This window comes from Melanerpes formicivorus, unplaced genomic scaffold (genome assembly GCF_026170545.1).
Source record: "Melanerpes formicivorus ecotype bairdi unplaced genomic scaffold, bMelFor1.0.p_v2 SCAF_6, whole genome shotgun sequence".
Taxonomy (NCBI): domain Eukaryota; kingdom Metazoa; phylum Chordata; class Aves; order Piciformes; family Picidae; genus Melanerpes; species Melanerpes formicivorus.
Window position 1 is genome coordinate 8,858,597 of NW_027142358.1, and position 13,166 is coordinate 8,871,762.

The window sequence follows — 13,166 nt, forward strand, 5'->3', positions numbered from 1 at the left end:
GTCAGACCGGGATCAGCACCCAGCCCTGAACTGGAACCAGACCCATGCTAGGGCTGAGTCCTGCACCGTACCAAACCGGATCGGGACCGGGTCGAGACTCAGATAAGCCTCAAGTGAGGACCATGGTGCCCCAGATACACCATGCCCAGACCTATTGTTGGACCCATAGCACATCCACAGGCCCCACCGCCAGCGGCGGCCGGAGCCGGACTCAGATTGATCGGGCAGAGCCAAACCGCTCCCGCTGGCGGGGCCGGGGCCGAGGCCTCCCCCTCCCCTTTGCCCACACGGGGGCGGGTCCTGCTGAGCTTCGAGCCCGGCTCTTCTGATTGGTTGCGTATCGGCGCGCGGGTGAGGTCAGGACACTCGCGGAAGCCGCGCGCAGCCTTGGGCTGAGTTCGGCGGCGGAGGCGGCCTTGTGCTTCCGGCTCGGCTCCGCTCCGCTGCCCCCCGCTCCGCTCCCTCGGAACATCATGCAGGCGGCAGAGCGGGACGGGGCGGTAAGTGGTCCCGAAGTGGGGGTGGGGGGTGGTGAGGCCCCGCCGGAACCGTCACCACCCAAGACTGCCGCCGCCGCTTTCGACCTGCTGGAGCTGGTGCGGAGCTACCGTCGGCTGGAGCTCTACCTGGAACCACTGCGGGACGCAGCCGAGGGCATTCGTTCCCTTCTCCGGTAGGTGCCGGCTGGGCCGGGACCGAGACTGAGTCTGTCCGGGGCCACACGTCCCTCACCCTCCCTCTTCTCTGCAGGTGGCAGCGGCCCGTGTGTTCCCTCCTTGTCTGTCTCAGCCTCAACTTTCTTCTGCTTACCTTCGGCCGAGGTGCGTGTAGCGGGGGAAGCGGGGGGCCAGGGCCGGTTCTCTCCCCGGAATCCCCGGGCTGACGCTGTTCTGCTGCTTCCAGCCGCCTGGTACTCGGTGCTTGCCCTGTTGGTCGTGGTGCCGGCCCTGCTGGGCTACCTGCAGGAGACGTGCCGGACCCGGCCTTCGGAGCCCGAACTGGTGCGCAGGAGATACCACAGCGTTCGCCGGGAGGACCTCTGCAGGGTACAGCTCTCACGGCAGGAGGCCATCGCCCAGGTCAAGAGCTTGTGAGTCTCTGGAGACCTGACTTGGGCTTCTGGGACCTCAGTGTCTGGGAAGACTTCTCCGTGGCTGTGGAGGGTCTGGGTTCCTGTCAGCCTGGCCAGTGTAAAGCGTGTGAGTGTGTGGGAGCCAAGGGCTGTGTGGAGCCTTTTTCTGACTGTGAGGTCTCATTTGCAGCCTGATCCAGCTGGAGGCGTTTCTGAGTGGGATGTGCTGCAGCTGCAAGGCAGTGTACCGTGTACTGTACTGGGAGAACCCCACTGTTTCTTCTCAGTGAGTAGCACCGGGTCAAGCATCCTGCAGTGGGCTCAGCAGGGAAGTGGGCCAGGCTTGTGGAGCTGCGGTTGATGTTTGGTACTTGGGAGGGAACAAGTGGAGGGCCAAGTGAAAGAAAGGGGCTGGTGCTGTGGTGTGACTTGCTCTGTCTTGACTGCAGTGTCCTGCTCCTTCCCAGGTTTTATGGGGCGCTGCTGGGCTCTGTCTGCATACTTTACCTGCTGCCCCTCTGCTGGGTTCTGGCCATCCTCAACAGCACCCTCTTCCTGGGCAATGCCCAGTTCTACCAAGGTAAGAGGTCTTCTTGGAAGTAGCATGTGGAATGGGTTGGGGAAAGGCCCTCTGAAACCATAGATCCTGCCCTAGACCTCTCACATCACCCTTATGTGAGCCTGGTGTCCTGTCAGACTGCCATGGGACCTGGATCCCACTCCTGCCTAGGGATGTCCTAGCAGTGGTGCTCAGCAGCATAGGTTGCTGACCTGTGAGGTCCTGTAGCTCATCAGTGAGGGGTTGAAAGTCACTTCTAATGTGCATCCTGGCTTGGGTGCCATTTCCTGCTCTCCTCTGTGCTGTGGCAAACTGGGGCCTGACAATGCAGCCTGCTCATGAGCATCACCACCCTTCGTGGTCCCTGACCCTGCTCTGCAGGACTTCTGGTGCCTGTGGCAAGGTATGACACATACTTGAAAATGTGCTGTCAGAGGAGAATAAAAATGCTCGAGGAGCTCCCTGTTCTGTGGTGTGTGCCAGGGGAGAGTGGGATGAGGTCTGTGTGGTGGACCTGTGACTAAGGCTCCTGCTCTTCCCTGCCCTGAGCTGGGGCAGGTAGTGGTGGGGTTCCTTCCTGCCCTAACTTTGTGTGAGCAGAGGAGGGTTCAGGCTACCTAATGGGTGAAAGTTGTATGTACCCATGTCTCATCTGGAACCTTGGAGACTGTCTTCTGCAGCTGACTTTTTTGTGGTGGGGCTGTGAGAAAGCAAATACCACCCTTATCCAGCTGTGTTCCTCTGTTTACCAGTGATAATGGAGCTCAAGGCCTCGATCGAGCAGTGTGTGGGCACCAAACCCCTAGAGAGCACTTCGGAGCCTGCTGAACCCCTGCCCCCTGCTGCCCCCCTGGATCGGACACCCACCCCCACCAGCACAGAGGTGAGGTAGGGATGGGGCTGGCAGTTGTAGGGTGTGAGCTGCCGGGTCAGCCCTTTGCTCTGACTGTGCCTGTATCGTTCTACCCACAAATGTCCTCGCGCTACTAGCTTCTCTGAAAGCTTGTGAGCCTTTCCTGAGTTTCTGGGGGGCTGCCTGGCTGCAGTGAGGGCTTGGCTGAATTCTCTTGCTGTATGGATGCAGTCTGGAGAGGTGGGGTGGGGCTTGTGTATTTTCATGGGGCTGCCCAGGGCCTGATCTATTGTCCTGGAACCTGCTTTGGACAGGAGTTGGGGATACAGCAAAACTAACTGTGAATCTCTTGCAGGACCTTACTCCTGGCAGTGTGGAGGAAGCAGAGGAGGCAGAGCCTGATGAGGAGTTCAAAGATGCTATTGAGGTTTGAAGATGGTGGGAATAGGTTGTGCCTGCAGGGTGGCTGAGATGGGAAGGAATAGGGACATTGGTGGGCAAGCTGGGTGCTTGGGCAGGGTGGCTGTGGGGCTGGACTCCTCTGACTCCATCTGTACTGCCTCTCCTCTGTCCCATGCTGCGGGAGAAGGAGAACCAGCTGCTGGTCATGGTGAGTACTGCCATGCCGAGGTGTGTGAGAGGGGCAGCCTGGTTTGCCGCTGGCTCGTGGCAGTGCCAGGCGGAGCATCCTGCTTCTTGGGTGTCCCTCTCAGGGGAGGGCTTCTGGCACCTCTCAAGCGTGCCCCGGCTGCCTGTCCACGCTCATGTGGCTGCGTTCTCTGCAGGAAGATGATGAGAGCTCTCAGTGCTCAGCGGAGTTTGACCTCAGCCTGCCGGACAACGGCTTCATGAGCAAAAACGAGGTGATCCGCAGCAAGGTGTCGCGCCTCACCGAGCGCCTGCGCAAGCGCTGCCCCACCAACAACTTCGGTAAGGCTGCCAGCAGCCACTGCTCGGAGGGGATCGGTAGGGCAGGATCTGTCCTGCTCCTAGTGGGGGCCTGTGGTGGATTGAAAATTCCCCTCTGTGTAAGACTGGCAGAGCAGCTCGTTTCGAAAGCAGATGAAGCTGTTTACAAGCAAGCCTACGATGTGGAGGTGAAACCCGACGGATGTGTACAAAATGTACAACATTTACAGAGCTGTGCAATTTATAAACACCACAAACCCCCCCCCGGACAAAACCAGGGGGGTACCAACAGCTTCCCCCTCCCAGCTCCCTTCCCACCTGTACGTGGTAAAGGAGAGAGAAGAGCAAAGAGTTGTTTGTTAGTAGTCAGCCACAGCAATACAGTCAAGGTGAGCAGAAGCCAGAGCTAGTGTCTGCCAGAGCAAGGAAGCTGAAAAGAGAGAAAGTTAGTTTACACAAACCAACTTGGTTAGCAGTCTGTCCAATGGGGTTATTTAGAGCTTAGCCTTATTTTCCTTTTTACATCCAATGGTAATTTATTTGCATTCTACTACTTTCTGTTCAAGATCTGTGGAAAGTTTTCAAGATGCAGCCTAAAACTACCTCAGGATCACTGATCTGGGAAGGCACAGGGTGGTGTGGTACCTGCTGGGGCTGTGCTGACATCCCCAGTGACCTCTTTGCTCCATGGGGAGGATGCTCCCAGCCCAGCTAGGAAGGACGAGGATGAGAGGGTGCAGCAATGTCATCCCCAAGCTGGGCTTTTGCAACAGCTATGGTTGTTCCTGTACCTCTTGCAGTCCCAGGGAGCAGAGCCCTGCCTGACCTCTGTTCTCTTTCTTCCAGGGAGCTGCACAGGTTGTGCAGCCACCTTCTCTGTGCTCAAGAAGAGGGTGAGTCTTTGGCTGCTACCCCAGCTTGCTGCCTGCACCTGAGGCAGAGGTGTTGCACGTGTCTGGTGTGCTGTGACTTTCTCCTGCAGCTCAGGTGGCTGGTCTCAGTCACAGCCCAGCAGCACATGACATCAGCTATTGTATGCCTAATGGTGCTAGGAATCCTTTCTGTTGTGAAGTCTTTGCTTGCTCCTTTTAGAAGCTGCTTCAGACCTAACCCACGTGAGCTGGTGTAGAAAGCATCTGCTCCATGCCCTGGTGTAGCACGTTTCCCGTGGCCTGGGAGCCTTCTGGTGAAGCAGAGCATGGGTCTGCTTGTGGGAACTGGAGGAGCAAAGGCCACTCCTCTTGTCTTATCTGACCCCCTGCACATGATGCTTCGTCTACCATCCCCTGGGCAGTTTTGGGAAGGATGTATCTCTTGTCCTCTTCAGACTCCCATTGCTGTCTTCTGCTTCCCCATCTCCAGTGTTGTGGTCCTCTCCTCTTATTCCTGGGTTAGTCTGGTACTCTCTGGAGATTGTATCACTCCAGATACAGACCACAGTGTCCTTAAGCCTTCTGTAGCTTGTGATCCCAGTGCTTTTCCAGGCTGGGCACAGGCTACCTGTGATGTCAGATCCAGTGTTAGGCCTTAGGCAGTTTGTGTAGGTGGTATTGGCAGATGTCTGCCATTTGGGCTCAGGGCTTGTGTCCACCCCGCTTCAGCTCTGGCAGGACTCCAGCACTGGAGTTTGCTGGGAATGGGCCCAGAGTGGTGTCTCCATCTCTCTCCACAGCGGAGCTGCAGTAACTGTGGGAACAGCTTCTGCTCCAGGTGTTGTTCCTTCAAAGTCCCTAAGGCTGTGATGGGAGCCACAGGTGAGTGGAAAGGTGAAGGAGTGCAGAGCTCCTGCCCCCATTTGTGCTGTCTGCTGCAGGGATGTGCCCCAGGTCTGGTGGGGTGGGTAGGTCAGGACCTGCCCAGCACAGCCTGGCTTGTGATAGAGCAGTTACGGGTTTGCAGCTCTCAGAGCCATTCTGTGGCTTGGGTGTGGAAGGGTTGCATCTCTGATAACTCCTTTTCTTTCCAGCCCCAGAGGCACAGAAGGAGACAGTGTTTGTGTGTGCGCTGTGCAACCAGGTGCTCATCAAGTGACTGAAGCAGGCACAGCCAGCTCCTGGGTCCTGCGCTGCCTGACACCCAGGACAGAGTGTGCCCTTGCAAATGGGAACCTGGGCTGCTTGGTTCCCAGCATGGCATCACCCTGACAGAAGACACTTGTGCTTGCTGTTCCTCCTGCCAGTGCCAGGCTGGGGGCAGACCTGTGCTCCTTGCCATGCGACATTGGCTGCGCAGCTGGGTCTCTGCAGCAAAGCAGTGCCCACAGCTGTGCCCCCAGCCCCGTGGCTGCCCTTGGCAGCTGCTCCAAGCCCTGGGCAGTCCCTGGCACTCGCTGCCATGTACCTGCCTGGGCCCTGTGGCCCAGCTCAGCAATGGAGGAGCCATCCTTCCCACTTGCAGTCCTACTTCCACCTCCTAGGTGGAGCAGAACAACCACCTTGGGACTCTGTCTCTACCTTTTCCAGCACTGTGCTAGGTGACTGTTCCTGGGAAGAAGTCAGAGCTCTACCTGCATCCCCAGGAGAATGTGGTCTTTGGCCCTGGCTCAGCTGAGACCCTTGCTAATCACTCCTGAGGTCCTTGGCCTCATTGCCTACAGGTTTAGTCTTTCTCCTCCCATATTTGGCTGTAGTGCTGAGGAGGCAAAAAGGGTACAGTGGGCTGGGGCTGTGGCACTGGGTCCCAGCTGCAGTGTAAGAAGAGGCATGAATTGGTGCTGCACTTAGTGACTGCTGCTTTCTACTACAGATTAATATATGTGTATATAGAGAATGACCAATAAATCTCTTGCCCTCAGCTGGCTTTTGCTTTGCCTCAGTGAAAGTTGTCCCAGGCCACCTTGGCACCTCTGTGGCCTTGTCCTAGCTGTCCTGCAGGTGGTCACAGAGAAAGGGTGTGCCTCTGCCACCAGCTCTCCATGCTTACTGGTGCTTCTGTGTTCTGTGACACTGCGGCCTTGTTTGCCCTCTGCTCAGGGCTGGGTGCAGCTGCCCCTCCTTGGCTGTGCCAGGACTGAATCCTGATGGGCTGGAGCTGGGGAGTTCAGCCCTAGCAGGACTGGCTGGGCTTCTTCTCTGCCATTCGGGGCAGTTCCTTCCCCTGCCTTACCCAGGCAGTGGTCCCAGCAGCTGTTTGCCTTCACAAGGGTGACCTTTCCCTGGGGGAACAGCAAAGCTCCCAGCTATCCCAGGAATGTGACCCTGGCTGCCATGCAGCTGGGAATTGCCATGGCCTGGGTCCATGCTAGCCAGCTGCAACTACCCCTGGCTCGGGGGGTCTGGGGAGGGAGGTGGCATGGTGCTCTTGGGCTGGCATTGTTCAGTTCCTACCAAGCTGTGATACCCACCAGCCTGAGATGGTGCTGAGGGCCCAGCTCTGACTGCTGATTGTACACTCCACGGGACAGCCCTGGGGGCAGTCGGAGCTCTCGGCTGTTAGCTTGTAAATCTCTTCCTCAAGCTGTGCTCTGTGTAAATCTGGGGAAAAGCTGGATTCAGCAGCGAGGAGGAGAATGTCTGAGTTTGCTGAGTGTGTTCCAAGGCCACGGTGTGCCAGGGGGGCTGGCATGCAGAGTATTCAGTAACTACTGGGGGCAGCAGAGCAGCTGTAGCACTGGGGAGGGGACACTGCAGCACCCCAGGAGTTGTGAGAGTGGTTGTGTGAAGGTGTATCTGCAATGAGACAAGACCTGGTCTGTGAGGGGCTGGTGGGGGTTGAGCTGTATTGCTCAGATCGCCGATGGTGGGAGGCAGAGAGGAGTGATTCCTCTTTCCAGAGAAAACCCTTGGAGCAATGCACGCAATGTGTCTGAGCACTCCCTGGAAAGATGCTAATGACACAAAGTACAGAGGGCTACAGATAAATTTGGGCTGTGAGAGATGGGGGTTTTATTTGCACACTTCCACTTTTGCAGTAAAATGACAAAATTGATGGTGTTTATTTCTCACCAGCCCCATTCTGAACATACCTTCTAACAATATTTCAGTTTTCCCTCTGTTTTATTTTCCACATCAGCAAAGTGGGGGGTAGTAACTGCCTGCCTCTAGTGTGAGGCTGTGGCAGGGCTGGATGCCCTGAGTCTCTGGCTGACTGCAGGGCAGGGGTATATTCCCCCACCCTGGTTGGAGCAGGATGTGAGTGCCTTTTGAGGCTCTGGAGAGCAGCCAGTAGGGCCAAGGACATGCTATACCCCAAGTGAGCAGAGGGAGCAGAGATCACCCTGGTGCAGGGCAGGTGCCCAGGAGCCTTTTCAGCCAGCAGGAGGCTGGGTGCAGGTATCCTGCAGCCTCAATTCCCTTCTTGTCCTGGGAGACTCCCTAGTGGCAGGGCCAGCTCTGTTGAGAAGCTGCAATGTCAGGCAGCCAGGTGTTGGGTAAACACCTTGGTGGCTGCCTTCGTGCCTCCCTCACCCGTTGAGATGGGTGGGTGTGGGAATGTGCTGGGTAAACAAGACTGAGCTGGGCAGGCTGCCTTCCTCACCTGCTGGCACTGAGGTGCTGCTGGAGCAGAGTCAGCCCCTGTGCTGCAGCTGCAGCAGCCAAGCTGAAGGGCAGTGCCTTGTTGCCATCAGAGGGGCCAGGCTGAAGGATACCCCAGTCCCGGTGCTGCTGGGGACATCCTAGCTGGTGCAGGTGGGTGGCCTCTGGGAGCCTTCTTGGAGGAGGCTGGAGGTTGTGGAGTAGAAGGTCTGGCAGCTGAGAAGAGCAGGCTGGGAGTTGAAGACAGGGCTTTCAGGTGGGGTGCCCAGGGATGGAGGCTGCCTGGTCTGGGATCTGCTCCCTACTATGCTGGGTGCCAGGCTGCTCTCCATGTGCCTCCACCTTCCAGCCCATGGATCTGAACCCACGGGTGATAGAGGGAGAAACCCCTTTGTCAAATGCCCTCAGACACAGCTATGGGGCTTCAGCAGCAGTGATGCCCCTGTCCACTCCATCCTCCTCACCACCCTCCAAGTCTCCAGACATGTTGTGACCACTGAGAACCTCCTCCCTCAGCTTGTCTGGGCTGCCCAGCTTTGGGCATGGCACCTGGAGCAGGGCTAGAGGCAGAGCCTAGAGTGACTCAACTCCCCAAGGCTGTCCTGCTCAGCAGGCAGGACTGGGAGTCCCCTCCCATCTTGGGGTGCATGAGGGTGTCCCAAGTGATGGCTGCCTACAAACCACAGGGAGCTGGACACAGGCTTGTCTGAGGCAGAATAATTTACTGTGATGTGGATGGGCAAGGGGAGCCTGAGCTGGGTCTTGGCAGGGATGTGTGTGAGATGCTCTCACAGGAGGTGTGCTGCTCTAGGTACTCGGTCTTGATTGGGACAGTCTGTGGGGACAGTGGACCAGGAGGAACCTGCCTTGTGTGAGGAGGCTCCCTGCAAAGGTGGGATAACCCAGGGCTGGGATGTGAGCTCAAGGTGAGGGTGTGGATTGCTTTGGAAGTGTGGAGGAGGGAGGGAAAGAGGATCTGGGGCATGTCATCAGAGCTGGGCAGGGTACAGAGGGGTGCAGGGTAAGGGTCTCCAGTACAGCCAAGGGGTCCCAGAAGGGCCAAGCAGGGATCCTAAGTGCAAGCAAGGGTCCCTCAGGTACTTGGGGTTGGGGGCTTTGGAAAAGCCAAGCACCTCTGGTGCAGACCAGGGTTCACAAATGTGCAGAGCAAGGATCCTGGGTGCAGCCTAAGCTCCTGGGTTTGGGCAGGGGTCCCAGGGCCACAGAGCAGGGCTCTCAGATGGGAAAAAGGGGTCCTTGCTGTGGATCAAGGCTCCCACAAGTGCAGCAGGAAATGCTGGGGGTGCAGAGCAGGGTCTTGGGGCACAGCCGAGGAGCTGAGGGGAGGAGAGCTTGGGTCCTGGAGTGCAACCAGGAACACCAGGGATGCAGCTGGGGTGCAGCATTATGCCAATGCAGGAGCCCAGGGAGAGGGCAGGATGGGCAGAGCCCTAGTGCTGCCCAGACCCATAAAGGAGGGAGTGGTAGAGGGGGCAGGGGTAAGAGAACATGAACTTGACAGCAAACTTCATCTCCTTGTTGTGTTTCTGCCAGGGGTAGATGGCAAGGAGAAGCAGGCGGCTGCCCACCTTTCTGCCCATCACTAGGAAGCTGCCACTGAGGCTGTCGAGCTGGGGACAGGGGCAGGCACCTGCATTCTTCATGTGCAGAATCATCTTCTTGGTGTCTTTGCGCTTGAGAGGACCAAGCTTCAGCACCTTCTTCTTCTGGGCGGCCACCAGCCGCCGCTCCCCGTTCTCCTCCGTCACCTCCTTGATGCGCATCTTCACCACTGTGTGGGGCAGCCATGGGCACGGTTGGGAAGGGGACAGCTGGGCACTATGGCTGGGGTGCTTCTAGGGGAGTCTGGGCAAGGTGCCTGTGCAGGATAGGGTACAGCCTGTCCCTGGGGTGGGACTCAGAAGGGTTTTTGGGGAAGTGACTGTGTGGAGAGGGGAAGGGGCTATGGGAGGAGGGTTCATCACAGACCCCCAGTGACCTTCCCACATGTCCCATTCTGCCTACCTCCCCACCAGTGTCGTATTCTGTGGTGCACCCATCCCATGCACAGAGGGTCCAAGGGAATGAAGGGCTCAGGGGAGTCTCCCATGGAGCTGTCCCTGCACAATTGTGCCCTCTGGCCAACCCCTGCCTGGGCTGGAGCTGGAGGAGGCAGCCTCTTGTCCTAGAGGGGCAAGGAAGTGGACCCCAGCACTCACCAAAGTCACTGGAGCACATCTGCTCCATCATGCCATCTGCCTTGTGCTCCATTTCGCACTGGGTGCAGATCTTGGACACTGGTGAAAGATGAAACACTGTTAGAGCTCCATGCTGCTGATACTTGTCACCTGCACCAGCCCTGCAGGGCTATACTGGGAGAGCCTTGGCAGCTTCTCTGCTCCCTGGGCAGCTGTGCCAGGGTGACACTGGGGACACAGAGTACCTTGCCTGCCAGTGTCCCAGGCTGCTCTGCCTTGCCCTGGGCTAGTTCTGTGCAGGGAGCTGGGTGCCTGGCTCCCCTAAGCACAGAGCTGCAGACAGAGGTTTCTTGGCCAGTGTCCTGGGCTCTGCCTCAAGAGGTGCAGGAATGGGGATGCAGGGGCACCCTGCATGTGAATCCCCAGCTACATGGGGACACAGTGGTGGTGAGTGCCCCTCAGGCATCCTCATCCCATCATAGTGCCCTTCCCACTTACCTGGTGGTGGGGTGACCTTGCTGTTCCCGAATTGGACGGCAATGCAGAGCTCGTGGTCGGAGGGGAACTTGCCACAATGCAGCATCTCAGGCCAAGGGAAGCCATAGGACTCCATGACGGGGGCACAGGAGTCACGAACGACCTCGCAGAGGGAGCGGCAGGGGTAGACGGGCCGGTCGAGGCAGACGGGGGCAAAGAGGGAGCAGAGGAAGAGCTGGGTGTCTGTGTGGCACTGCTTGGCGAGCAAGGGCACCCAGCTGCCCGCCTGCTGCTTGGCCTCGGCCATGGTTTCGTGCTCCAGCAGGTTGGGCAGCCGCATGCGCTTGTAGCCCACGTCGCGGCAGAGCTGCATGTCGGGTGGGATGTCGAAGCACTGCGGCTCCCGTCCGTAGAAGCGCCCGTGGGGCAGGCTCTCGGGCTGCCACCCGTAGTAGTCGTAGTGTTGTCCGCCGCCCGGAGAACCCGCCAGCGCCAGCGCCAGGGCCAGCAGCGCCGTGCCCCGGCCCCCCGTGGGGGCACTCGTCCGCCGCATCGCCGGTGCGCTTCTGCCGCCAGCCGCGCCTGCCGAGCGGGACCGGAGCGCAGCTCGGCGCTGCTGCTGCCCTGGCGCCTCCCCCGCCCGCTGCCCTTTCTAAGCTGCCCAGGGAGGCCTCGTCGGCAGCCAATCTGCTCTGGCTGCCGGGACACCCCCCCGTGGGGCTGGCCCCCGGTCTCCCGCCAGCCTGCCCTCCCTCATAGGCAGCGGGGTGGGTGCGAGGCGCTGCGCAGCCTTTGACTGCCCGAGGAGCCCCCGCACACAGCCCCCTCAGCCCCGCCCCAGCTGCCTGTGCCCCTGGGACGCTGCCCTCTGCAAGGGCTGGCTTGCATGCCCCATGGGAGTGTGTTGTGGGAGTAAGGTGCCTCCATTATCCACCAGCCCCTCTGCTCTTGTCCCATGTGGCACCTCAGAGGCACTCCCTGGCATAGGGCAGGGAGCCCTGATTCTACTCTATGCTTCCAAGGGTCTTCTGTGGTCCATGGGATATGGATTTGGAAATGCTTGGGATGCAGGGGATGGAGAAACAGGACATCCCAGCAGCTCTGGTGGGAGCTAGAGTACCCATGTGTGGCATCAAAGCCAGGGCAATGCCATGGGCATAGGGTTCTTATTTCTCATGGATGGCCCTGCCAACATGTGCCTTGGGCAGCCCGTGGTCTGCTGAACACAGGCATAACTGGGGCTACACCTCCCAGCAAAGAGTTGCACACAGATTCTGGTAGTGCCCAGGGCATGGGCAGAACTGGAGCCCAATCAGGGTAAGGGTCCTGCCAGGGCCACATTCCTCCATCCCCTTGGAGATGGGCTGGACTAGGGGGGGCGCAAGGCTCAAGACCCCATTAGAAACCCATTTGTCTGCAAGGGTTATCTAAGGAGCCCCCTCCCCTTTCCACAATCGATACCCTTGCCTGGCTAACGGGCTCTGGGCCACCTCAGGCCCCTGCCTGCTGGATAAGGTGGCTCCGTTAATGGGCAACAAAGCAAACAGCCCAGGTCAGGTGTTGATAGCAGCTTGCCCTTTGCCCTGGTCTGGGGGCAGGGACTGTCACCCTAGCCCTGGTGGGATCCATCTACTTTGTGACCATACTGGGAGCCTCACTCACACAACCTGTACTTGCCTTCGGCCTGCCTGCCTTGCTCATGCCCTCTGTGCTGGGCACAACACCCATCAATGCACTGCCCAGTGATGTCTGCTGCTGGCCTGCAGCTGAGCTCATCATGCCCCAGCCAAGACCTGGAGATGGCACTATTAATGCATGACTGCTGGGGAGCATGATAAGATAGACTGGCCCTTTATCAGGGCTGCCTGGTAGCAGGAGGGAGGGTGCTGGAAGCACCGGGCTGTCACAGCAGGGGTGAGATTACCTGGAGATAAATGCTGATAGAAAATAGCTAATCCGTGATGGATGGGCTGGGGCAGGGCACAATTGCTATGGGAGCTGGGCTGGGAAGGGTCTAGCGAGGCCTGGAAGCAGGACCAAGGAAGTGGGGACAGAGAGAGCCTGTGTGTGCTGAATAGAACTGCCAGTGTGTGTGATGCCAAGCACACCTTGCCCTGAGGGTGTGTGATGTCCCCAGGCTGTCTCTGTGGCACTGTCAGCAGTGGTACTGTCCTGCTGTTTGCCACAGACTGGTTTCTGGAGCCCTGTCCCCAGCTCAGTCCAGGCCCCCGTACTCACAGTCCCTCCCAGGAAGATGCCTGGGGTGCTGAGCACCCTGTACCAGCTGGCACCCCACCAGAAGAAGATGAAGGAGCTGGGGTGGGAGAAAGGGGCTCCTTGCCAGCTGGCCTGCTCTCCTCATCTGTCACGATGCCTTTATTAGAACCACTGAGTCACCGTCTGGCACCACGGCCATGCTGCGGGTAGCAGGACTGCACCAGGAAAGGGGTGTCTGTCCTCTGCTCACACCCTGCCAGGTGTCCTGGCAGCTTTGTCCTGGAGCTGAGACTGTGCCTCTGCTCTGGAGGGGTCCATGCTGCACACCCATTGCTTCCGTAACCCTTTGCCACCCGGAATGCCCCAGGGGAGGTAGATCTGGGCTGTGCTATGAGGAAAGGTATGG

General features: G+C 58.6%; 2 protein-coding genes across 3 annotated transcripts; one reads left to right on the top strand and one right to left on the bottom strand.

The window, feature by feature from the left end:
* Positions 1-361: 361 nt before the first annotated feature.
* ZFYVE27 (zinc finger FYVE-type containing 27) lies at positions 362-6,186 on the top strand. Of its 2 annotated transcripts, XM_068139560.1 has the most exons (12): positions 362-673; positions 751-821; positions 904-1,090; positions 1,263-1,358; positions 1,540-1,652; positions 2,384-2,514; positions 2,840-2,911; positions 3,074-3,094; positions 3,270-3,414; positions 4,240-4,286; positions 5,066-5,147; positions 5,360-6,186. In XM_068139560.1, exons 1-12 carry the CDS (start codon positions 474-476, stop codon positions 5,422-5,424), a joined length of 1,230 nt encoding a protein of 409 aa, XP_067995661.1. In that variant the 5' UTR covers positions 362-473; the 3' UTR covers positions 5,425-6,186. The 2 variants fall into 2 exon arrangements, with proteins under 2 accessions (XP_067995661.1, XP_067995663.1); XM_068139562.1 differs by lacking the exon at positions 3,074-3,094.
* A 1,075-nt stretch (positions 6,187-7,261) lies between these two features.
* SFRP5 (secreted frizzled related protein 5) lies at positions 7,262-11,211 on the bottom strand. The gene is made up of 3 exons (XM_068139563.1): positions 10,565-11,211; positions 10,088-10,165; positions 7,262-9,660 (listed from the first exon to the last, which is right to left on the bottom strand). Exons 1-3 carry the CDS (start codon positions 11,094-11,096, stop codon positions 9,320-9,322), a joined length of 951 nt encoding a protein of 316 aa, XP_067995664.1. The 5' UTR covers positions 11,097-11,211; the 3' UTR covers positions 7,262-9,319.
* Between the last annotated feature and the right edge of the window lie 1,955 nt (positions 11,212-13,166).